This window comes from Populus trichocarpa, chromosome 10, assembly GCF_000002775.5.
Source record: "Populus trichocarpa isolate Nisqually-1 chromosome 10, P.trichocarpa_v4.1, whole genome shotgun sequence".
NCBI lineage: Eukaryota > Viridiplantae > Streptophyta > Magnoliopsida > Malpighiales > Salicaceae > Populus > Populus trichocarpa.
This window is the reverse complement of record NC_037294.2, coordinates 14,501,387-14,525,219: the sequence shown is the minus strand read 5'-3', so window position 1 is coordinate 14,525,219 and position 23,833 is coordinate 14,501,387. Positions and strand designations below refer to the sequence as shown.

The 23,833-nt window shown below is 33.1% G+C and overlaps 3 protein-coding genes across 7 annotated transcripts; 2 read left to right on the top strand and 1 right to left on the bottom strand.

Moving 5' to 3' along the window:
- The first annotated feature begins 1,959 nt into the window (after positions 1–1,959).
- Positions 1,960–11,975, top strand: LOC7466913 (mediator of RNA polymerase II transcription subunit 25). Of its 5 annotated transcripts, XM_052456428.1 has the most exons (16): positions 1,960–2,172; positions 2,268–2,298; positions 2,702–2,765; positions 3,398–3,528; positions 5,127–5,336; positions 5,430–5,495; positions 5,717–5,927; positions 6,519–6,586; positions 6,716–7,567; positions 8,598–8,651; positions 8,784–8,812; positions 9,658–9,726; positions 9,824–9,908; positions 11,033–11,119; positions 11,340–11,384; positions 11,418–11,975. In XM_052456428.1, exons 1-16 carry the CDS (start codon positions 2,075–2,077, stop codon positions 11,703–11,705), a joined length of 2,388 nt encoding a protein of 795 aa, XP_052312388.1. In that variant the 5' UTR covers positions 1,960–2,074; the 3' UTR covers positions 11,706–11,975. The 5 variants fall into 5 exon arrangements, with proteins under 5 accessions (XP_052312388.1, XP_024466535.2, XP_024466536.2 ...); XM_024610767.2 differs by having other exon boundaries at positions 1,961–2,172; positions 11,340–11,975; XM_024610768.2 differs by lacking the exon at positions 2,702–2,765 and having other exon boundaries at positions 2,054–2,172; positions 11,340–11,975.
- A 2,372-nt stretch (positions 11,976–14,347) lies between these two features.
- LOC7489365 (ATP-dependent Clp protease adapter protein CLPS1, chloroplastic) lies at positions 14,348–16,060 on the top strand. Its single transcript, XM_002315919.4, has 3 exons — positions 14,348–14,565; positions 15,040–15,196; positions 15,531–16,060. The coding sequence occupies exons 1-3, from the start codon at positions 14,502–14,504 to the stop codon at positions 15,790–15,792; spliced, it is 483 nt and encodes a 160-aa protein (XP_002315955.2). The 5' UTR covers positions 14,348–14,501; the 3' UTR covers positions 15,793–16,060.
- A 344-nt stretch (positions 16,061–16,404) lies between these two features.
- On the bottom strand, positions 16,405–22,289 carry LOC7466912 (GDT1-like protein 4). The gene is made up of 13 exons (XM_002314845.4): positions 22,074–22,289; positions 21,896–21,964; positions 20,386–20,445; positions 20,237–20,284; positions 19,678–19,766; positions 19,542–19,578; positions 19,420–19,467; positions 18,093–18,161; positions 17,924–17,968; positions 17,766–17,827; positions 17,579–17,651; positions 17,382–17,469; positions 16,405–16,668 (listed from the first exon to the last, which is right to left on the bottom strand). The coding sequence occupies exons 1-12, from the start codon at positions 22,089–22,091 to the stop codon at positions 17,401–17,403; spliced, it is 687 nt and encodes a 228-aa protein (XP_002314881.3). The 5' UTR covers positions 22,092–22,289; the 3' UTR covers positions 16,405–16,668; positions 17,382–17,400.
- Positions 22,290–23,833: the final 1,544 nt, after the last annotated feature.

Here is a 23,833-nt window from a genome sequence, read left to right as displayed (position 1 = left end):
TGTTGATTTGATATCTATTTTATTTAAGTTTGATTTGAGTAAAATGTTAGAATTTTTATTGAGATATTTCTAGAACTGTTTTTCAACATTCCAGCGAAAAGATTAATTTGATTGAATATTTTTTTAACAAATATATATTTAAATTTAGATTTTTTGATAAAAAATAATATGAGATGGATCTATTTATATTTTAAAAATGTATATGTTTTATGTCATTTAAAATAAATATAAGGATCCTTATAACAACAATACAAATTTTTATAACAAAAAAAATAATTTATGAATCAATAACAAAATAGTTAAGATTGCTAATTCAACCTGTAAGAGTATTCAAGATAATATAATTGAATTCAATTTTGTCTGTGATTTGAATTTCAATTTTAGATTTGAATAAAATGTAAAACATGAACCAAAACGAATTGGTTTTAGGCCTCCCATTGCTCTGACTTGAGGGTGTTTGAAAGTGTGATAATAGTTGCTTTTCAAAGTGTTTTTTATTCGGAAATATATTAAAATATTTTTTTTTATTTTAAAAAATTATTTATGATACTAGTATACCAAAACAATTAAAAAACATAAAAAATAATTTGTTATAAAATACTGTTTGAAACACAAACGCAATTTCAAACAAAATTTTACTGTAAAAAAAAATAGATTAAAATCAACTACAAAACAAAGACACAAAGGCATCTCTAGTCTTGCCTTGTCCAACTAGCCATAACTACTCTTCGTTTAAAATGTGTTTATTTTCTAGTTCAAAAAATGTTTTTCATTTTTTTTAAATAAATTTTTAATAATTTTAGAATGTTTTGATATATTAATATTAAAAATATGATTTTAAAAAATTATTATTTTAATATATTTTTAATTTAAAAGCTTTTTGAAAAACAACCACTATCATAATTTCAAACACTATATACAAGGGTATTTGAGATTATAATGCATAATAATTTTTAAAACAACTTATCATTTAAAAATATATATTTTTTTAATTTTTATTTTTAATATCAACACTTAAAACCTTAAAAAAACATAAAAAACTATTAATTTAGCATTTTTGAAAGTTAAAAATACTTTTAAAATATATCTAAAAACAAAAATAGTAGTTGAGTCACTAAATTGAAAAAAAAAAAAAATAATAAATCAATAAATTAATCAAGATATTAATAAATAATCCACTCATTAATTGTAATTTTTCTCTTTCAATTCACTGACAACTCAGCCCTCCAATCTTTAGTCTTCAGTCAGTTCAGCAACGCGAAGTTTGGTATTGCGGTAATTATTGTGGTTATGATTTAAAAAAATTATTTTATAAAAAAGTATTTTTAATTAAGGTTAGTTTGGAAAAATATATATTTGGTTAAAACTGTGGTTGAAATTGAGGTTGAACAAAAAGTAGTTTATTGTGTTTGGTTAAGAATGCTTTTGAAATTGAGGTTATAAAATAATTTTAAAAAATACATGTTAATATTTATGGTTTTTAATTTAAACATTGTAGATTTAACTATTGCTATTACATCATGAAATAAATCATACTTTATATAATTTTTTTTATTATTCCATTAAACTATCTACAATTCCATTACATACAAAATTCACCCGACAAGAACTACAGTTTCCATGATTTTTTGAGCGTGTAATAAAATTAGGTAAAATATTATTAAGAATAAAATTAAGATTACAGTACGAATAAATTTAATTCATCTTAAATTAATTTTTTTTTTAAAAAAATTATTGTTGATGTTTACGTGAATAGTTAGTAAAATCAATTAACTATATTGATTTTTCAAAAAAAAAAATTCTGTTTACGTTAACGTGAATTATTGAGTATGAATTAAAATTCACTAGTACTGTTCACTAAAATTAACAGTGCGACAGTAAAGGGAGGCAAGTGAACAGTGCAGCATGATGCAGCCGCAGGAAGCAGCTTCTATCTACTTACCTTTTCATGCGTTTCAAACGCAAAATTTCGTGGGATTCATGAACAGTAACCTACGTTTTTGTTTGGTTACCAAACATTGTTACGTCTGCGTTTTAAGACAAACACTGTAAGCTCTCATACGCAACCGTTAGAATGGCGGAGAAACAGTTGATCGTGGCCGTTGAAGGCACTGCTGCCATGGGCCCTTTCTGGTCGATCATCGTTTCTGATTACCTTGAAAAGATCATCAGGTACGTGCGGCACTTTCTTTGAAAAAAAAGTTTGAAACTGTGAATTAGGGTTTTGTTTTGAATTTTTTATTCAACGGCCCAATCACTCTGTGCAGGTGTTATTGTGGCAACGAATTGTTAGGGCAGGTAAGTAAAAATCTTATCTTGTCAAATTTTAACTTCATTGACTTGGACAGTGATAAATGTTGTAAGTTGTAACTTTAGAATTAAATTAATTGTAAACACTGGTTTGTGATTTGATTATTGAAAGAACATTACAAGGTTTCTTACTGATTCGATTCCGAAAGATAGGAAAGGTGTCTTCCGGTTTTAGGGCTAGTTACCTTGCTCAATTTACACTGGTTTGAATGAATCTTAGAATGTTATCACTTTGTAGGCCTGAGCAATGGCAATCAATCCGACGGGATGCTTCGTTTGAACTTATGTTTCCTTTTGATGCTTGTATTGTTTTTTTTTTTTTTTTTCTTTTTTGTGTAAATTTCAGATTTTACTGACAATTGTTCTGTGTCTTTCTTCTGTTCAAATACAGAAGGTCCCTACTTCCATTGTTGAGCTCTCAATTGTCACGTTTAATTCTCATGGATCATATTCTGGTTTGTGTTTTTCTTGATTGATTCATATTATGCGGTCTTTTTCTTGGCCAATGGGTTTTTCCATGTTAACGCTGGACTACTTTTTCGAGGAACAAGGCTGATTTCATGTTATTGTTGGCTTCTTCTTCTTGTATTTGCTGAGAGGATTTTTTTGGCAGAAGAAGCTTATACGAGATTTTGTTGATTTGAATTTCAAGTAATTAGAAATCTTTGAACTAATTCCGTTCTGCAATTCTGGAGTTGCAGTTGAAACTTGAAGGCCCAATTTCTAAAGAGATTCATATGCATGTACTTGATGTTTGTATATCAAACTTCCTTCCAACTTCTACTCTGCACTTAATTTATATGAACTATTTTAAGTCTCTTTAATTTTTTCTATATCCAAAAAGTCATAAAAACTGTCTGAGATGTGTTTAATTTGGGAAATATAGCTATCTAGTAAAGAGATTCTTGTATTACCGTTGTTTATTGCAAAATATTCAAAGCTTGAGTTACACCAATCTCACAATATGCATGGCAGCAGTGGTTATTTCTTCTCTGTTATATGGCTACATGAATTTGAAACATGATTTTCTTCTTCTCCTATTCTACTATAACGGGATAACTAACAGAGTATCCACTTCTTTGTGAAGCTTGCCTAGTACAACGGAGTGGCTGGACAAGAGATGTTGATATCTTCTTACAGTGGCTATCAGCAATTCCCTTTGCTGGTGGTGGTTTCAATGATGCTGCAATTGCAGAAGGGCTTTCTGAAGCTCTAATGGTATGCCGTGCTCCTATTCTACTCTTTTCTTTTTTTTTGGTTTTTTAAGTTTAACACCTTCTGTTTCCAGTTAATGGTTATTGTGTTTCATGATATACCCTGAACAGAAGCTTATTATTATAATAGTTCTGCTTCCTTTTCCTTCCCTGTAAGAGGGAAAGCGCGGAAGAAGCTTGAGGTCCCTTTTCATTAGAAATTTGAGTTTTTTACTATTTTATTTAATAATGTAAGCCATGGTGTGGGGAGATTGACACTGATGTAAGGTTTCATGCATGGCTACTCAATCTAACAGACATAAATATGGATTGGGTTTGGCTTTCATCAATACAAAGGGTTGGAAAAAAACGTGGGTTTGCTATATCAAAATTTGTCATGTTTCTTCTCAAAAAGGAAAATATTATTGTTAATTCAATACTGTTATGTATTATGGAGCATGGTTAAAGTGGTTCCTAGAGGAGTTTCTTTAGATGACATTTAATGGATTGGAATTGGAATGCTTGTCTTGTTTTTCATTTTCTGTTTAGGGGGATGCCCTCTTGTTATTATCTTTTTTCTGCCCTTCTAATAGAATTTATTATTGATTTTCATTCTTTTCAGTATTTGTCAAATCACATCTTTTTTATATTTCGGGGAACAGCTGCAGGAGCTCTTAGAATAGTCTTTTTGTAAGTGTTGATGGGAGTGGAATGCTACTGTGTTGATTTTCAAAGGAAGATGTCTTATTTACTTCCGGCACTATTCATTGTTTTCCTGCCATTTTTATCAAAAAAAAAAAAAAAAAAAACAGATTTACTTCCATGGTTATTATCATATGATTCAACCAATTTTCGTTTTGGATTTCTTCTTTTGTTTGTTGCATCTTCATGTTGAACTATCATCCCTTTAATATGGTGCTCTTTTGCTTGAAGAAATCTCAATGTTTTTTTTTCCTTTGGCAAATTGCATTGGCTGTGCCTGTAGTGCTATACTTGTACTGAGCATCTTCTTGTTTTTGAAACTACTTGTCAGCCCCCAACAGCACACCCAAATAGATAGATGACAGCAGCCATGAAATTTTAAAACCAAAAGTTTGCCTTGCAACCAGATAGCATGAAATAAGGGTGGCTATTGTGAAAAGAGGAAAAAAAAGGGTGATTAGTGTATTGACAACCATCTTCAATGGCATTGAATTTAATTTATACTTTCTCTTAATGGAATATTTTTTTTTTGAAAAAAAACTATCCAAGAGGTTTGTTAGGCTCTGCTCTGGACCCTCTCATATGCACATTTTTTTTATTCAAATGTTTAAAGTAGTGCAACAGTCCTACTTTGTCCCAATTGCTTTAGAGGATTGGTAATAAACATAAATTTGTGGCTTTACCCAAACTTTCACTGTGTTGAGCCAATGGCTAGTGCAATGAAATGAGGCAGACCTGACCCAAGTCCTGGGCTAGTGCATTTTCTCTTATTGCTGTTAATCTTCATGTTGGTTCACACAAAGGAGTCAGTGACAGGTTTATTCATGAAACCTGTTTATTTTGTTACTCTCATTGAGGAATTTTTTTTTACTTCAATTGCAAAGTATATTCCCTAGGCTTATGCCTTATTGTCTTATTCAGATGTTCCCTATTGATCCAAATGGAAGCCAAACTCAATCAAATATAGACGAGCAAAGGAACTGTATTCTTATTGCTGCAAGTAACCCACACCCATTGCCCACACCAGTATATCGTCCACAAATACAAAATTTGGAGCAGATTGAAAATATTGATGCACAGAATGAAAGTCGTCTATCTGATGCAGAGACAGTTGCTAAATCATTTCCTCAGGTACATTGATATTGTTTTCTTACCCAATCTACTGGTGCTCTATATTTTTGAAATTTACTGGTATGTGAAAACTGATCCCTGGTTTCATTGCAGTGCTCGGTTTCTCTTTCAATCATTTGTCCAAAACAGCTTCCAAAACTTAGGTCAATCTACAATGCTGTAAGGATGAGGCTTTTGTGTGGTCTCTTTTCTTTTGTATTGATGCTAGCAAAAGCACATTTATGGCACTGTTGCTTCTCGCATGGAGGGAAGATAACAAAAATAATTTGGGGGATGGGGTTTGGAATACCCTTTCACAGCATACTTTGCTCTTCTGAAATTGGTGGAATTCACTAATGTTTATCTGGGGTACGCTATTTAACACACACTTTACAATGTAGGGGAAGCGCAACAGCCGAGCAGCAGATCCACCTGTTGACAGTGTAAAAAATCCTCATTTTCTTGTGTTAATCTCAGAGAACTTTATGGAGGCTCGTGCTGCATTGAGTCTTCCTGGAGTTACAAGTTTGACTTCTAATCAAACTCCTGTAAAAGTGGATATTGCTTCAGTTACTTCTGTAACTGGGCCAGCTCCAACTTCTATTCCGTCAGGTTGTTCATGCTGTCTGGTCTGCTTTTTTATTATTGAGTGTGATTGAATATTGGCATGACTTGTTAAGTTATTTTGCTTGGTGTTTTTCTCTTCTGAAGCACCTCACCTAACATGATTTTTGTACAAGAGAGAAAGAAAGATATAACAATCACGTCAATCAACATTTTCTACCCAGTGTATGTTTAACCCCCTGTAACATTGGTTCTCATGTAGAAGCTCTTAGTTTGTTATCCCTCAAAATTTTCATCTCCCTAATGTTAAAGATACATTGTTGTGATGAGAGGCTTCAAGTACATCTCCTCTCACAGGTCTTAGGATTTCGGCAAGATTCAAGCCTGTACCTGCTTTTTCCCATGAAGTCCTGAGATATTTGTTGTGGAAGATGATATCTTCTTAGTGCTAATTTATTGATTCTTATTGCACTTGAAACATCAGAAATAAACCATAAGAAAATGGCCAGTTTTTTCCTTAGGCATTTAGGTATTTCAGGTATTGACCACTTGATTTAGGCTTATTTGGTTACTTCCAATATTAAATTCGTTGTTTGATATTTTTCCTGGTGGAAGACTTACTTTCTTTCAAAACTTCAGTGAATGGATCTATCACAAATCGACCAACAATTTCAGTTGGAAATGTTCCCACTGCAACTGTGAAAGTTGTAAGTCTAGTGAATCCTTTAATCTTGTTTTTGCTCTCTTATTAAAGGGAAATAAATTTGTTTCCATGATAGCATTGATTCTGTGCATTATGGGCATGGTTAATAGCTTTTGTGATTTTATATTTGCAGGAGCCAAGTACTATAACTTCCATGGCAAATGGACCTACTTTCCCCCATAATCCTTCTGTTCCACGCCCTGCATCTCAAGGAGTTCCAATCTTGCAGACTTCTTCACCATCTACTACTACTCAAGATATGGCAACAAGTGGTGATGATGTGCAGGACTTGAAACCAAATGTCAGTGTGATGACTCAGTCTGCACGTCCTGGGCCTCCTGCTGCAGCAAATGTGAGCATTCTGAACAATATCTCTCAAGCACGGCAAGTGATGAACTCTGCAGGCTTAAGTGGAGGAACTTCTTTAGGTCTCCCATCAATAAATCAAACTTCTGTGGCCATGCATATGTCAAATATGATTTCGAGTGGAATGGCATCTTCTGTGCCTGCTGCCCCAACTGTATTTTCATCTGGGCAACCAGGTGTCTCTTCGATAACAGGGTCAGGGACTCTTACTGGGACAACGCAAATTGGGCCAAACTCTGGTCTTGGATCATTCACTTCTGCTACTTCTAATGTGTCTGGAAATTCAAACCTTGGGAGGATTTCACAACCAATGGGTAATCTTCAAGCAGGTGTTAGCATTGGCCAATCAGCACCAGGCATGAGCCAAGGAAATATTTCAGGAGCACAAATGGTACAAAGTGGGATGGGTGCAAACCCAAACACAATGAGCGGTCTGGGTCCATCAGGTGTCTCTTCTGGTTTGAACACGATGATTCCTACCCCTGGAATGTCTCAACAAGTACAATCCGGGATGCAGCCTCTTGGTGCAAACAATAACTCAGCAGATAATTTGTCAATGTCACAACAAACAGCAGGGGGCTTGCAACCACCACAATCAAAATATGTCAAAGTCTGGGAGGTAAGTTTGCTTGCTTCTTTGGGATAACTAAGTGTACATAAATTGTTATTCAAGATTATAGTGGATTTGCAAGCCAGTGATGAAAGTATTTCACTCTTATTTTCAAGTAAAGAACATAATTTTTATTGCCTTTCGTCAAAAAGTTGTTTATTCTAAGCATATGGACTTTTGGCATGAACTGGTTTGTAGTATGTACAATAGTGCCTTCTGGAAAGTTTGCCCATCACACAAATTTTCACCAAATGATGGACAAATCTGTCATGATCCTTGAAACAGGTGGTCATGGGTGGGGTTGGGGTGTAACCTATGTTCAGAAGTCACTAATCTGATGAAAATTTATACGTTACCCTTTGCTTCTTCTTCTTCTTTTTTGGTATGGGGAATGGTTGAAAAATCATTAGAGCCCTTCGCAGCTGTTATTCTATGTGAAACAAAAATCAGACTTGTATCATCCTTTTAGGATGAGGATAACTCTTAAAGTTCTTCATTTCCCTTTTTGCTGACTAATATTGATTCTGAAAGTCAAAGCACGATAACCTTAATACTCCAAAGCCAGTAGAAAAATGGTTCCAGTGCCATCATTGAGGATATAACCTCTACTATCAGTTAAGGCATATAAACCCTTTGATTTCCCCTTTCTTGCTGAACACCTCAAACTAAAATTTGTTGATAGTTTCTAATTAATCACAACTACCTGAGTCTCATCTTGTTAGATTTGGTAATAGTTTGCTGACACCCTCGAGTGGGTAATGAGACAGCTAAAACAATCCAAAATGTAATGGGAATGTTTGATCATGTATGGAATAGCAAGTATGAAATCACTTAACTGTCCTTTGGATGATAAAATAGTCGATTAGATTTTGCTTAATTTCTTTCTTCTTTGTTATTATTATTGTCTTCAAAATTATTGTATTTAACTCACTTAAAAAGTTTTAATCAATATCAGTGTAGATTTCTTGAACTGTCAAACACGTGTCTTTATGAACTCATTAATTTAGTAATTTCTTTTGAACATTTGAACTTCATACAGGGAAACTTGTCTGGGCAACGGCAAGGGCAGCCTGTCTTTATCACCAGATTAGAAGTATGTTTGAAATGGCTTAGAAATCTCCACTTAATACATAATGCTGTTTCAGTCTCCTTTTAATAGTAACTAATCTTGGTACATTTGACATAGTTTTACACATGGACCTTATACTTTTTTCCTTTGATGCAGGGTTATAGGAGTGCTTCGGCCTCGGAGACGTAAGTTCAGGCATAGTAATATAGTCTAAGTAGAAAAACAATCTACACTGTCCACTTCCTAAAGTCTTTTACATCTTCGATTTACATTTTTGGGAACAACTTTTAAATTATCTTTGGTTGTTCCAGAAGATGCATTGATTTTATATTTGTTGGCTGTATATTAATACGTGTCACAAATTAACTGTACACAGTTTTTAGATAAAAGAAAATTGTATCAACTAACTAAAAAGAATTACAAAAACACGATGGGACTAATTCTATTCAGGTTTACATTTGAGAAAATCATCACATGGTCATCAGATGATTTGTCTGGGACTGCGAGTTTTACTCTGAAGGTAGATGGTCCTTCATACCACTGCCCTTTAGCTATATGTTCCAGCATCTTGTTACTGACAGGTTTAGTTTTGAGGGTATTTTGTCTATCTAATCATCCAACCATGTTAAAAACACTATTGGCAATGGGACATGTTTAGTTTTGAGAGTTACCTAAATCTCAGCCTCATTGATCAGGGTACATATTGCTCAAGTGCTAAGGATCAGACTTTAGTATTAAAATCAAAACTGTATTCTAAGTAAAACTTATAGTTGGATAAGTTGTATTAAAATTGAATGTTTTATTTATTCATGAATAGACAGAATATTTGTGAGATTTCATTCGATTGTTTAAGATAGATGACTCCAACTTCTGAACTTTTGATCTAGACCTTTCAAACTATGAAGTTTTTGAGTGTTTGTGTGATCATTTGATTTTTTCTCGCATTGTTTAATATTTTTAGATTCCCTTGTTAGCACACATATTTGTCAAGATGGGGTAAACTGGTTTAGTTTTTCTGTGTGCTTCTCAGGCTTGCAGCAAACTGGCCACCGACAATGCAAATAGTTCGGCTTATATCTCAGGACCACATGAATAACAAGTAATTGCGTCTTACTTGAGATTTTCAGCATGTCTCTTTTGCATTTATTTGTTGTATTTATGTTTTTTTTTTTTTAATTTGGTTTATTTTGACAAAGGCAATATGTCGGAAAGGCTGATTTTCTAGTTTTTCGGGCCATGAATCAGCATGGATTTCTTGGACAACTCCAAGAGAAGAAGCTTGTAAGTTGTCTGGTTTCATTAATTTCTTTTTCTGGATTAGTAGGTAGCCCAATGCTTTCCAATTTGATATTTTCTTGAAAAGTTACTGTCAATTCTTATGTCATCCATCAGTTCTCCCTTCTGCATTCAATGTTAACTTCAGTGATATGACTTTTTTGTTTGGATCTTGATGCTCACCATTCATTGCATGCTACTACTTTCCTGGTTGAAATTTGCTTGTATTAAAGTGAATTGGAACCAAAGATAAAAAGATAATGAAGACACTCTATATTATTTTTTCTCTAAGCAGAAACTTAAAAGAGTGGAATCGCAGGATTAGAAGTTGCCCTTTTTAAACAGAGTTGCCAAATTAGTTCATGAGAAACAAGTAGCAAATCAATGCCATACTTCACGTATTGTTTTTAACAACCCTTCATTGCATTCTTCCACCCTCTCCTATTTCTCCCCTTTCATATTGTTCTTTAAAAAATGCCTGCTTAGGCACTCTGATTTTGTTAAGCCATATCAGGGGTATGATAGTAGTTGCACAAATGCTATCAAGTCAAGCTTAGGATGTTCACATATTTTAATTGTTTTCAACCTGATCTCTTGAGTGAAATTTTGCACTCACTACTTTTGAGGGTGAATCACGAATGCATGGATGTCATCGAAAGTTGTTATTATTCTACTGTAGAATGGATATAGTCGTAGGAATGTGGGGACCTATTTCCTTGCTTACACATGGTTGAAAGTCCTTTTATCTTGTCAGCTTGGTTGTCTGACAGGCATGGAATTTTGCAGTTTATTAATGTTCAAATAATTTAAACCCTTTTTTTAATTGAAATAATAGAAACCTCTATGAAGCTCCTTTAATGAAATTCTGTAAACTCTTATAACTAATTACATTTTTAGCTCAATCGAACCTTCTAAAACTCTCATGTTAACAACTCTAAGAGGATGACTGTCCTAATTCTTCAAAAAAAAAAAAAATGAATGAATGAAAAACAGTTAGTTACAAATTCTTGTATTTCTATTTTATTTTAGATTTAATTAGTTCAGGATAGTGCTTCATTTCTCATGGAAAAAACATGTCTATTTGATGTGTTTTTTTCTGACTTTGATTTTATCGTTCTTAATTTCCCTAGTGTGCAGTAATCCAGTTACCATCTCAGACATTGCTTCTCTCTGTTTCTGACAAAGCCTGCCGCTTGATAGGGATGCTTTTTCCTGGGGTAAGATGTATTTGCACTTCTATTTCTCAGTACCTCGAAATTCTTTAGAACTACCAGTCACAAAAATTAGCTACATATTTGTTTTGGGGGCATGCACGTCAATGTGCCTTTTCCTTTTAATTGTTGTTAAGACATGATTAAGCCATCAAAATAAGGTGATGAATCAACCGTTTACCTGTATCTCTTGCATTATAACTTAATGTAAACTATGTGGAACCAGGATATGGTTGTGTTTAAGCCACAAATATCCAGTCAGCAGCAGCAGATGCAAATGCAACGGCAGCAGCAGCAGCAGCAGCAGATGCAACAACAACAACAACAGCAACAACATCCACAACTGCAGCAGCAGCAACATCAGCAGCAGCTTCCACAATTGCAACAGCAGCAGCTGTCGCTGCTGCAACAACAGCAGCTGTCGCTGCTGCAACAGCAGCAGCAGCTTCCGCAATTGCAGCAACAGCAAATGGCTGGAACAGGAATGGGTCAAACTTATGTTCAAGGTCCAGGTCGTCCACAATTAGTTTCTCAAGGACAAGTTTCTTCACAAGGGCCAGCAAACATGCCTGGAGGAGGCTTTATGAGTTAATAAGAACTACAATTCAGTAGGGAGCAGAATGCACCTTTGTAACAGAGAACGATTCTATCACTCACATAGATAATTCTTTGATAATGTTCTTTGTCAAGGCTGATGTGTAGTAGCAGAAACCTTCATGAACTTGATCTTTGAAAAAGTTGCCTGGCTTCCACTTCATATAATGACGCAAGTTTTCACGCTTGTGCTCTCATGTGATCGAGATTTTCATCATTGCTAGTCATTTCTGCTATTCTAGAAAGTAAATTATTGTTAAGGTTTTAATTTGGAGCTTCTTTTTCCTATTATGTTTATTGATCTTCCTGATTATTTCGTGTTGTTACTGAAGTGAATTGATCAGTAGCAATTAACATATGCCTCATGGGATGGACACGAACATTTCCAAATTTAATTGTTAGAACTCTTGGACCTCTATGACAGTACTCTATACAAAAGAAATTTACTTCTCAACCCATGAGGTATGTTTACTCAAGGTCTCCTTGTTAGCTGGTTAACCTCGCAAATTGTACTTTTCCGGTATTGTAACTTGGGCCATGTTTGTTTCCCGGAATTCATTTTCCGGGAAACAACTTTCCAAACTTTCCTGTGTTTGTTTGCCATTAGGAAAGTTGGTCAATGGAAAACACTTTCCGGTCAACGGAAAACATTTTCTGGTCAACGGAAACACTTTTCGGTCAACGGAAAACACTTTCCAGTCAAAGAAAAATTTGGTTTGGTTTCTAGGAAAGTGTTTTCCTTTTTGGCTGTGTTTGTTTTCCGGAAAGTGGTTTCCGGGAAACCATTTTCCAAACTTTCCTGTGTTTGTTTGCCATTGGAAAAGTTGGTCAACGGAAAACACTTTCCAGTCAAAGGAAAATTTGGCTTGGTTTTCAGGAAAGTGTTTTCCTGAAAAATTTGGGCGGAAAACACTTTCCGGAAGTTGTGAAAAATTTAGAAATGTCATTATTTGCTGATTATATCAAATTTGATCCTCAAACTTTTGATTGCTATATATAATTTGTTTTGAATATTTATTTTTCAATTTCATCTCGTAAAATTTAATTTTTATATTAATTTTGGTCCTTATTTTTATAATTGCTATTTGCTTTTTCCTTATCATTTTTTTATTGAAATTTTTTATCTATCAAATTTGGTCCTCATTCTTTTGATTTTTACTTATTTTATTTGAAATAATTTATGAAATGTTAATTATTATTATTTTAATTTCTTCACCTTTCATTTTTTTTAATTTTTTAGATTTGATCTCTATTATTTTGATTATTATTTATTTTATTTGAGATAATTTATGAAATTATATTTTTTTTCAATTTCATTCTCATTCAACTTTTTAATTTGTAAGATTTGTTCCTCATTATTTTAATAAACTTGAAAAAATAAAACATTAATAAGTTATTTTCCAGCTCATTTTCCATAACATAACCAAACACTGGAAAGTGTTTTCCAACTTATTTTCCATTACACTACCAAACATCGGAAAATACTTTCCCGGAATTCACTTTCCAAAAGGAAACTACTTTTCTGCAAACAAACGGGGCCTTTAAAATTCGAGTATGGTTTCGCTGATTTCGTTTATTTAACTTTTATTATCATTTATATCCTTATAATATTATTTAAATCAAAGGTAAAATATTTGACTAAAATTAGGTTATTTTACCTTACTTTTACATTTTTATGATAGTTGTTTTTGAAATACATTTTTACAAATTTTAGCATTAACATCATTATGGACTGCATCAAATGGTGTTGTCGAGATAACATTTATTTTCCTTCCAAGTTATTTTTTTCTTATCTTCAAAACATTAAAGAACACAAAAATCCTCAAAATTTCATTTTATATATATATATATATATATATATATTTTTCAAGATAACAAATCCTCGGAAATTGTTTTGAATTATTTTTTTCTCCAAGTTGATTTTTTTTATACACTAAACATTAAAGATTGCTCAAATATTCTTAAAACTTCATTAATGTATTTTTTTATTTGTATATACAAATTGCATAATGTACCCATCTCGCTGTGTTTTGTTTTTTTTTTTTTTTACATATGGTATAATATAATTAGCTAATAACTGGATTCACGATACTTATTGCCATTATCATTTATCATTTTGTGAAATGTATCTGTCTTATTATTATACATGGAAAAATAAATAGACAAAATTTAATTTCACAGAAAAAAATAGTTGGTTTGAAGGTACTTTTAAAGTATTGTTTGACATTGCGATCTAATTATAGTTTTGAATTATTTTAGTTTTAAATTAATTTTTTTATATTTTTTTTATCATTTTCATATGAGAAATTTTGATATATTTTCAACTAAAAAAACACTTTAAAAAAAAAATACCATATTATATTATCAGACAGACCCTACGTCTCTAACCATTAAACCATAAAGGAAGCAAAAAAATATTAAAACAAAATAATGTTTAACCGAGAAGCTTAGAAGAAATGGAAAAGAATAACAATACTAAAAATAAAAAGAACTAGTTGTAAAACCTATGTAACAAAACTTTTGCTCATAAGAGTGCCAAAACGACGTGTTTTCATGCTTATACATTCCGTACACGAGTTTTTCTTTTTCTTTTCTTTTTCTTTTTATTTTTCTGAGATGTTTTGTCTGCAGAAGTCACAACCCAACTCCACCACCAGTTTGTTTTGCCCATTTTTTTTCCAAAACGAAAAAAAAAATCTTTTACAATTACTATTTTTTTTTTCAAAGAAAAGGAAAGGCAAAAAAACAGGGTCCATTTCTCGTTTCGGGAAGGGAGAGGGAGAAGGGGGCGACAATGGAGACTGCGATTTGTGGGAGAATAGCTCTCTCACCCAATCACGTCTTTAACCCTAAACCCGGTACTTATTAGTTATTACTCTTTCTTCCCTTAACTACTTTTATTTTACTCGAATTTATTTCTCTAAATTCAATTTTATAACGACCATCAGTTATTACTTTTGGCTACGGTTTACGAGCTGTATTTCTTGCTGCTATTTGTTTATCTACTTGTACAAGAACAAACACCATGCTAGCTAGCTGGTCGTTGCAGTTTGTTACTCTCCAGCTGCTTTTGTTTTCTTTCGTGTTGAATAATTAATAATTAATTAAGAAGGGACAGAGGATATCAGTTTTCTGAGTTTTGGTGGGGATTTTGAATTCAAATTTCCGTAAATCTCATTTCATCTCTTTTATGAATCCTGGTTTCCGGCGAGATGTTCGTGTTTTAACTGGTGGTATTGAGTAGAGTGGTAGTTGGGTCTCGGGTGGGATGTCTTTAGGACATAAACTTGGTTGCCAGTATTTATTATTTTTCCGTTTTTTTTTTTGAGTAGGTGACAAGAACTCTGTTTGTAGAGGACCATGTGCCAGCCGTGGGATTCTCATGTCTATATCAGCAACAGTCTCAGGCAAAGGAGGAGGAGGAGGGATATTGGAGAAACCCGTTATCGAGAGAACCACTCCTGGTCGCGAATCTGAGTTTGATTTGAGGTACGTACCAGCACCACTTTTCTTCCCCCCCTCTTTTTTTTTTTTTATGAGATCTTAGATTAAACAACTCAATGCTTCCTTTTCGAGCATACGAGGAGAGATAAGTTTGATATCTGATGACCCCGAGTCAGGTGCATTCCTGTGGAAACAATTCAGGTTGATGAAAGTTGGAAAATATATATATTATTTTTTTATCATTTTAAATTTAATTACAAATTAGGGTTACCCTTTACGTGAACACAGTGGTGTTGATTTATTATTTCTTATTTGCACTGTCTATCGATCTCCAATCATTCACTTGAGTAAATATTGTTTATCTTCAAATAATCTTCAGGAAATCAAAGAAAATGGCACCACCTTATCGTGTGATACTGCACAATGACAATTACAATAAACGTGAATATGTTGTTCAAGTTCTGATGAAAGTCATCCCCGGGATGACCCTTGACAATGCTGTTAACATTATGCAAGAAGCACACTACAATGGCTTGTCAGTGGTGATTATTTGCACTCAGGCTGATGCTGAAGAGCACTGCATGCAGCTGAGGGGCAATGGACTTCTGAGTTCAATCGAACCTGCCAGTGGTGGATGCTGAGGGCTGTCTTGATGAAATTACATGGTTTCCTGTTAAAAGTGTCATTAAAGCAATAGATGTATATAACATAGCAGTGCCCATATTTAACGTATCGGTCTCGTCCATGTTCAGATGCAACTGGCAGGATTCGCTAATTTTGAATAAAAAGAGACTGATCTGCAGCTGTTACATTAACTGCAATCTGTGGTTGTCATCCATGTCGTAAACAGGATGTTGTGCTGAACACACGATTCCCCGAAGCTTTATCACATTTGATTTTCTCGAACTATATTGAACTAGCAGTACTGTTTTGTTTTCAATATATCATGACCCGTTCCATTTAATAACCTGATTGTTACCAAATGAGCACTCACAAAACATCTCTTGTTCCTCCTTTTGGATCCTTTATTATTTTTTTGGCTGCAGAAATCTAATTTGAACCTCTTCTAATTAGAGCCATCGTGGCAGTGATGTCACTGAACCTTTTGATCAAAGGCACCCACATGCCACAGCACTATTTCACAACTAGCTGCAGCACCGAGTACAGAATCTTCCCTGTCTTATATTCATCCTGGGTTGTATGAGACAAATTTCCCAAATATTATCTGCTTTAACAAATCAACAGGAAACCTCAAAAATTGCATGCAGAAAATCAACTGCGAGCAGGAAGATTTGGTGCCTCGTACTTCATTCAAGTAAAGATATATCAAGATCCAACAAAATATCATTTAAGTAGAGTATATAACACGCCATTGATTTTGACAATCAAATATGCTACTGCTCTTCGAATCAGGAATTTCTGTTTTGAGCAATTGCTCTTGTAAATAATCTTGTCATGTCCTTCGAGAACGATCACCTTCTTGATGTTTGAAAGTTATACCTAACCAGTTTCAATCCCTGAATGCAAGCAGTCACAAACAGATCCATTGTTAGAGTATTGAATAGTACAGATTAAAATGCAAATTTCTTTTCACCTATTAACCAGTGTCATGCCTGTGTAGCCACTTGAAGCCATTGTTCTCACAGTTCTATTTGTTAATTGATAGAAAGGCATTCCAATTTAATGACAAAGCCCATCATAAACTAGTTCTTGCATCCTGATCTGACAGGTAAATTTTGCATCTACGTTTGCTGCAGTCTTTTTTCATGACTCTGTGTGTGCATGTGCAAGCAAGGGGCCTGCACATTTCTGTGTGAGGGTGATTCCTGGAATGGAAACATTTTCTCACACTAGTGAAAATATTACCACCCAACCAATTCTAAAAGGGTGTTTACAAGTATGGTAGCGGTTGCTTTTCAAAATACTTTTCGTTTAGAAAAACATCAAAATAATGTTTTTTTCATTTTTTAAAATTTATTTTTGATATCAGCACATCAAAACGATCTAAAAACACAAAAAAAAAAAAATTAAAGCAAAACAAAATCAAATTTTGATGAAAAACAGTTTGAAACTCACTCCCAAACACCCTAATATTCTGTTGGACAACATTTCCTTCTCTTTTTTCCAATAAATATATTATAGAGCTTGCCCATGTACCCCAGCTCCCACCCCTCCTCTTCTCATCTTATACACCATGAATGAGGTATCTAAGTGAATTGAAAGTACTTACTGCTAGTTAGATGATGGGTCTACTCAACCGTTGATAGGAAGGATTGGATTCCAAAAATAATAAAAAGAACTCCACCTGACAATGCAACCTGAATGGCAAAAAGGCACAGCATTGACATCAAAGATTGCTTGCATACATAATGTAGAGAAAAACATTCTGAATATGCTATGAAGAAAAATGCAAAGATCAATAATTACTATTTTCTCAGATATTTGAGATGCCAAGCTCTTTCCACCAAAAACAGCGGCAGTAGTACACAATGCTTGCCCTCTGAAGAAAAGGAAAAACAATCAATCACAATAAACTTGGTGGTATATATAGTAAGTTCAAACAAGAAAAATAGCATGACTCCAATAAATGCATGGAGAAAACACTATAACTTACACAATTCCACCAAGAACTACACCTAATGGGTTCTCATCAGCAGCCAAGCCAATGGTGGCTATCTGAAAAGCAATCGAACATGGTGCAAAATAAGAATGAAGCACCATCACCATGAGAATAAATTAATAGGTTGTATCGGTCCTGAAGGTGATTCTTACCTGGCTCTTGTCACCCCATTCACCAAAGAATGTAATGGAAAATGCCTGCAGAACACGCATGATAAAACTAGTTATCCCAAAGGTCAAATAAGATTTTTTTTTCCTGGACCAACAGTAGTACTTCAGAGTTCCAAATCTAATAGTTCAAAAAGAAAAAAAAAAGCATTACTTTCAAGAGTATTGGCGAGAACAACTGTGAAAGAAATGGCCGCCTCCGCTTTTTCAACTCATCATCGTCCTGGAAATAAAACAGTTAAAAAGTTTGAAACCAACAAGCATAGCATATTCAAGGAACAAAGTTAGAAACATTCAGCTATGAAACTACATTGCTGGTACGCATAACCAATCTAGGCATGACTCATGACTGAGTCATTTGTCTCATGAAATATAGGAAATGTCCAGTTAATGATTCCATTTATTATCAATCCAGATGTTTGAAGATTAATGAAAAATGTACATTAGACATGCCACGTTCTGGTACCAACACCTGATAGCACATAAGCTGCACCCCAGCCTACTATTATTTTGAAATTCAGATATAAGCAGCTCTGTGGTCCATGTTTAGAGATGCCACACAATGGGCAATTACTTGCATTAAATACAGAAAGGAAATAATAAAAAATAAAAACAAAAACCTCCACCAGCTAAATACACATAAATCCAATCCGCTCTAGGACAATAAGATACCTAACAACAAAAGACATATATTCTCTTACTGACTGCACATTTCTGTTCATTTTTTGAGGAAAGGAAATATTGTAATTGTTTGACTAAATTCTTTCCAAAGGACAGCAACCAAAAACAACAATAAAGTGGAGTTGACGCTATAGCGTGGATAAAAGCTAGGATTCTTAAACCCTAAAGTTACAAACCCAAGCTATAGAGAAATTTAGAGAATAAACTCTGGTATTTTATGAAGTCTGAATAATAATCTTAATCTTCCAAAAATAAACTAGACATCCTTATTTTTATTAGTTCTAGATGTAAAATCCTTTATAGAAAAAGGATTCCTATATAAAACTTACCTAACTAATAGAATCCATCCAACATAGATTCCTAACTAGTAAAAATCTTAATTAAATTGAAAGTCCTAATCTAAATAGGAAAAAGAATCCAAATACAACAAAGTAAATAAAGACAATCTTGCACAATAACTCCCGAACCTTCTTTAAAGGCCTTCCCGATCTTCGATGACTATGAAATTTTAACCTTATAGACAACAAGGTCTTTAGAATTATGTTTTTTTTACTAGACTGAGTGCTGAACTCTTCTAGAACTCTTCAAAACCTGGAAAATCTTAACAATTTAGGAAATAATACAATAAACATTATTATGCCAAGAATATTGAACAAAGTGCCCCCACATCAAGAGTCAACCCAAACCCAAATAGAAGGGGGGGAAAAGAGCAAGGTCAGTACAGAAGACTATTGCCTTCACGATCAGATAAGCAAGTAAGAAGTGCTAGTTATCCAGTACACAGAGCACAGTTATTATACCTTGCTACCACCTTTGGTGGTTCCTGTGTTAGCTTTCCAATCAGCATCCTAATGATAAAACAGAGGCAAAGTGAACTACCATTCCAGTTAAATGTAAATATCATCAGAGGGAAGAAACAAACCAATTTAGCTTCAACTTCTGCCAATTCTTCAGCCTCCCTGTTCAAAACAATAGAAATAAATTCCAATGAGAACAAATTGTGAAGCTGGAGAAGAGTGAAAAGGAAAGCTAACAAAGAAAGAAGATCAAACCCTTACCCTTTGTCATTAAATCCATCCCACAATGACCAAAACCCAAATCCAAAAAACAGTATTGTTGTTATGTGATGAGTCCAAGTACGAGAGATCTAGATCAGCAAACATGGATGAAAACTCAATGAACAGATGTAAAAGAAAGTAACAAGGCAGTCTCACTTAACAACTTTAAATAGATACGTGCAGTTAAACAAATACTGCAGAACGGATAGATGACTAGAGAAAGGTGAGCGGTAGGGGAGGGGGTGTTAATAAGCTATGTTTGTCAATGCTACCTATGGACTTATCGAGTAACATAACCAAAGACAGCCTGGAGAGCTAACTATACACGAACTACAGCTTACAACAGGCTATACATAGGCTTTTCTTGTGTACTACCAGGAAATTTGTGTCCCAAGGAAGACATCGAGGATGCAAAATATATCAATTACTTGTTTAAGAAGTTCAATTGCATCTATCAGAAATGTAATTGCTCCACCACAACATCAAAAAAGGGCACCCCAATAGAAACACAAAATTAACCAACAAACAAAACTATCCAGGCCTCAAACAGACTGCTTACCAGATTTGGAGCAGCCCAGCCAACGATAGCAGAAAGGATAGTCATCACCTAAAAATCAACAAATATTATAATTAACAATTGGGCACTTGGAAAGGGCAATTTTGTCAAATCTACAATCAAGCATGAAAAAAACAAGAGAAAACACTTACAATCAAAGCTGCCAAGCAACCTGACAAAACAAGTCTTCTTGGGTGACGCATGGCCAAGATCTAGAAACAAGCAGCACAAGTAAGGCAAGCAGGTACAAAATGCGAGAGAATTATAAATAACTAGTTATAGGGAAATTGTGATAGAAATTCTAGCTTTTAATCAGAAGACTATGCAAAAGGGTTATTGGAGAAAGCATACATGACAGAATGATGCCTGATTCTCTATACTAAGTAAACTACGGAGCATAAAAGACACTCTCGAACAGAAACTATGAAATCCTCAAGTGAAATGAGCAGTGAAAACTTAAAAAACACCATCATTGGCCACTTAAGCAAAGAATGTCATTTTGAAACAAGTCAAATGAGATTTTGAATCCTTCTCCGTGTATCTATCATCACAAAAATTTTTGTGGCAGCTTTTACTAAAAGTGAAGGCAGTATGCACGATGCAAATTGGCTGTAAACTACAATCATTGTCTTTTTTCAACTTCTCTTGTGCTCACTCGGTTCAAAACACAAGCTTTGGAGAGCTCAAAAATATATGAATAATTACAAATATAAAGGCTGTTAAATTGGATTGATTTTTTATATTCGTACTGCCAGAAAGTTATCAAAGATACTCATTTTCCAAACTCCAACTTGTCCATAAATACAGCAAGTCCTTGAAACTATGTAACTTGCTAGTAAATTTGATTTAATCTTGCTTCGTACTTTTGGTACCATCAAGCATATATTTTAAATTTTCTTTACCATTATCGTTTTCTTTATTTTTTGTTGGTATTTTCAGAATTCTATGACCATAACTGCAAAGGCCATCCCAGTGGTTGAAAGCAACTAAAGGTTACCAAGTTTAAATGAGACAAGGAAGAAGCAGGTGTATGGGGATGGGCAAGAGTAATGAAGAAAACAAAACATGCAAGTTTTTTCGGTTTTTCAACAGAAAAGCATCATCGACAGCGAACGTAAATAAGTTGCTGAAACTCCATCTTACAGACACAGTCTCAGTTATTTCAACATGGCGATAAACAACCCAGGCAGGTACTTTGTGGAGAAAACAATACCCACCCGATCCTATAAAGTAACGTACCAAAAAAGAAGAAGGGGAAAGGTACGGTAATGATAATCTAAACAACAAAAGAAGAATTAATCCCTGATCTAACGGTCCTGTGAGCAACAGAACCTTTCAAACTCAAGAGAATTTATCCCTTTATCAAATTTAAAAACCACTATCCATATTAAATTATATCATAAGCATATTCCTTTTTCTTTAATTAAAAAAAACAGCATTACTTTCCACACATTAATCATCGTTTAATAAAATTCAACGCATAAAGCTTTTCCCAAAAATTAATCTCTCTCTCAAGAAATTCCCACTTGACCATAAGGAAAAAAAAGAGGGGCAACTTTCTGTAATTTATATCCTTTAAAAAAATACAGGTTCAGAATTAATTTAGGTAATAGATCAAGAAAATACACCAAATTCCTTAGAGAATAAATAAATAACACTAACCGCAGCAGCAAAAAAAGTCTTGTCGCCGATCTCCGATAGCACGGTCATTGCAAGGGACTTAGTGAAACCCTTGGTAAAGCAAAAAGAAAGAATGAAAGAAGATCTGTGATTAACAAGTTCTAAATCCAGGTTACAACGAAATCAACAGAGATTAATATTTACTTCACGGACTAATTACCTGAGCAACCGAGGTCATGTTTTCCAGTAAAAGATAACAAGATTTCCTGACAATGAGAGAAACTTGAGCTGCTGTGGGAAATTTCGTCGAAGACACAGTTGTCGTTGAAATTTCGTGTAAAGGGTTAGTTCTGGTTAGTATAACTATAAGCCTATAAGGAGCGTGAGTTTCAGTTCCTGTTGAGAAGGAAAGATGCTTTTCGTCTGGGGCTTTAACACGCGGCAGCTGTTGTTGTGTTGTGATTGGACGGACATCTGGTATTTGAGGATGTTAGGGTTGCATTTATAGTTTCGGAAATCAGCGCGTGACCTCAATCATTAATCACTCTTTATTTTTATAAGATAAATTAAATGATCTTTCTACTCTTGAGAACTAATTAATTAGTTATTTTTTTGTCTGTTTTAAATTTATTTATTATTTTATTTTAAGAAGTAGAAAAGGAAGAAATAGATAATATGAAAGGATTAATGAACACAAAAGATATTTTTCGAAATAAAATAAATTCTGAACTAAGATGATTTTATGCTACAAGCAGGTTTATTTGGGTTTTTATTTTGTTTTTTTATATTTTTTAAGTGAAAAAAATAGTATTTAAAATTTATTTTTTTCAATTTTTCTAGTGACGTGTTGGTCAGAAGCTCAGCAGAAGGTGTAAGGGCTGCTTCTATTTTAAAATATTATCATTAAATAGTATCTTGGCGAGATTCACAAGGAAGTCCATATTCTACCGAGTGGTCAAGTAATAAAAGTTCTTAAATTGCCACCGCAGGTTGGAATCCTGCTATTGTTGTTTTCCCAATATTCTTAACTTCGAATGCGTTTTATTACTGAAAAATAGTTTTTGAAATTACTATTTAAGTTTTCATGTATTTATTTATTATTAGAAAAATTAATTAATAAAAAATATTTTTTAATTAAAAAAAATTAGCTTGGTTTCTAAAAAAATATTTTTCTTTTATTTTAAACGAAAAATATTTTCTGAAAGTTATAAAAAACTTAAAAATATCATATTATTTCCTGTTATTATTGTTTTCCCAATATTCTTAACTTCGGCTGCGTTTTATTCCTGAAAAATAGTTTTTGAAATCACTATTTAAATTTTCATGTATTTATTTGTTATTAGAAAAATTAATTAATAAAAAACATTTTTTAATTAAAAAAAAATTAGCTTGGTTTCTAAGAAAATATTTTTCTTTTATTTTGAACGAAAAATATTTTCTGAAAGTTGTAAAAAACTTAAAAATATCATATTATTTGCTGATTATATCAAATTTGGTCCTCAAACTTTTGATTGCTATATATATTTTGTTTTAAATATTTGTTTTTTAATTTGATCCCTTAGAATTTAATTTTTATATTAATTTTGATCCTCATTTTTATAATTATTATTTGCTTTTCCCTTATCATTTTTTAATTGAAATTTTTTATCTATTAAATTTGATCCTCATTCTTTTGATTGTTACTTATTTTATTTAAAATAATTCATGAAATATTAATTATTATTATTTTAATTTCTTCATCTTTCAATTTTTTTATTTTTTAGATTAAATTTCTATTATTTTGATTATTATTTATTCTAATTGAGATAATTTATGAAATTTTATTTTTTTTCAATTTCATTCTCATTCAAATTTTTAATTTGTAAGATTTGTTTCTCATTATTTTAATAAACTTGGAAAAAAAACATTAATAAGTTATTTTCCAGTTTATTTTTCATGACATAACCAAACACTAGAAAGTGTTTTCCAACTTATTTTTCA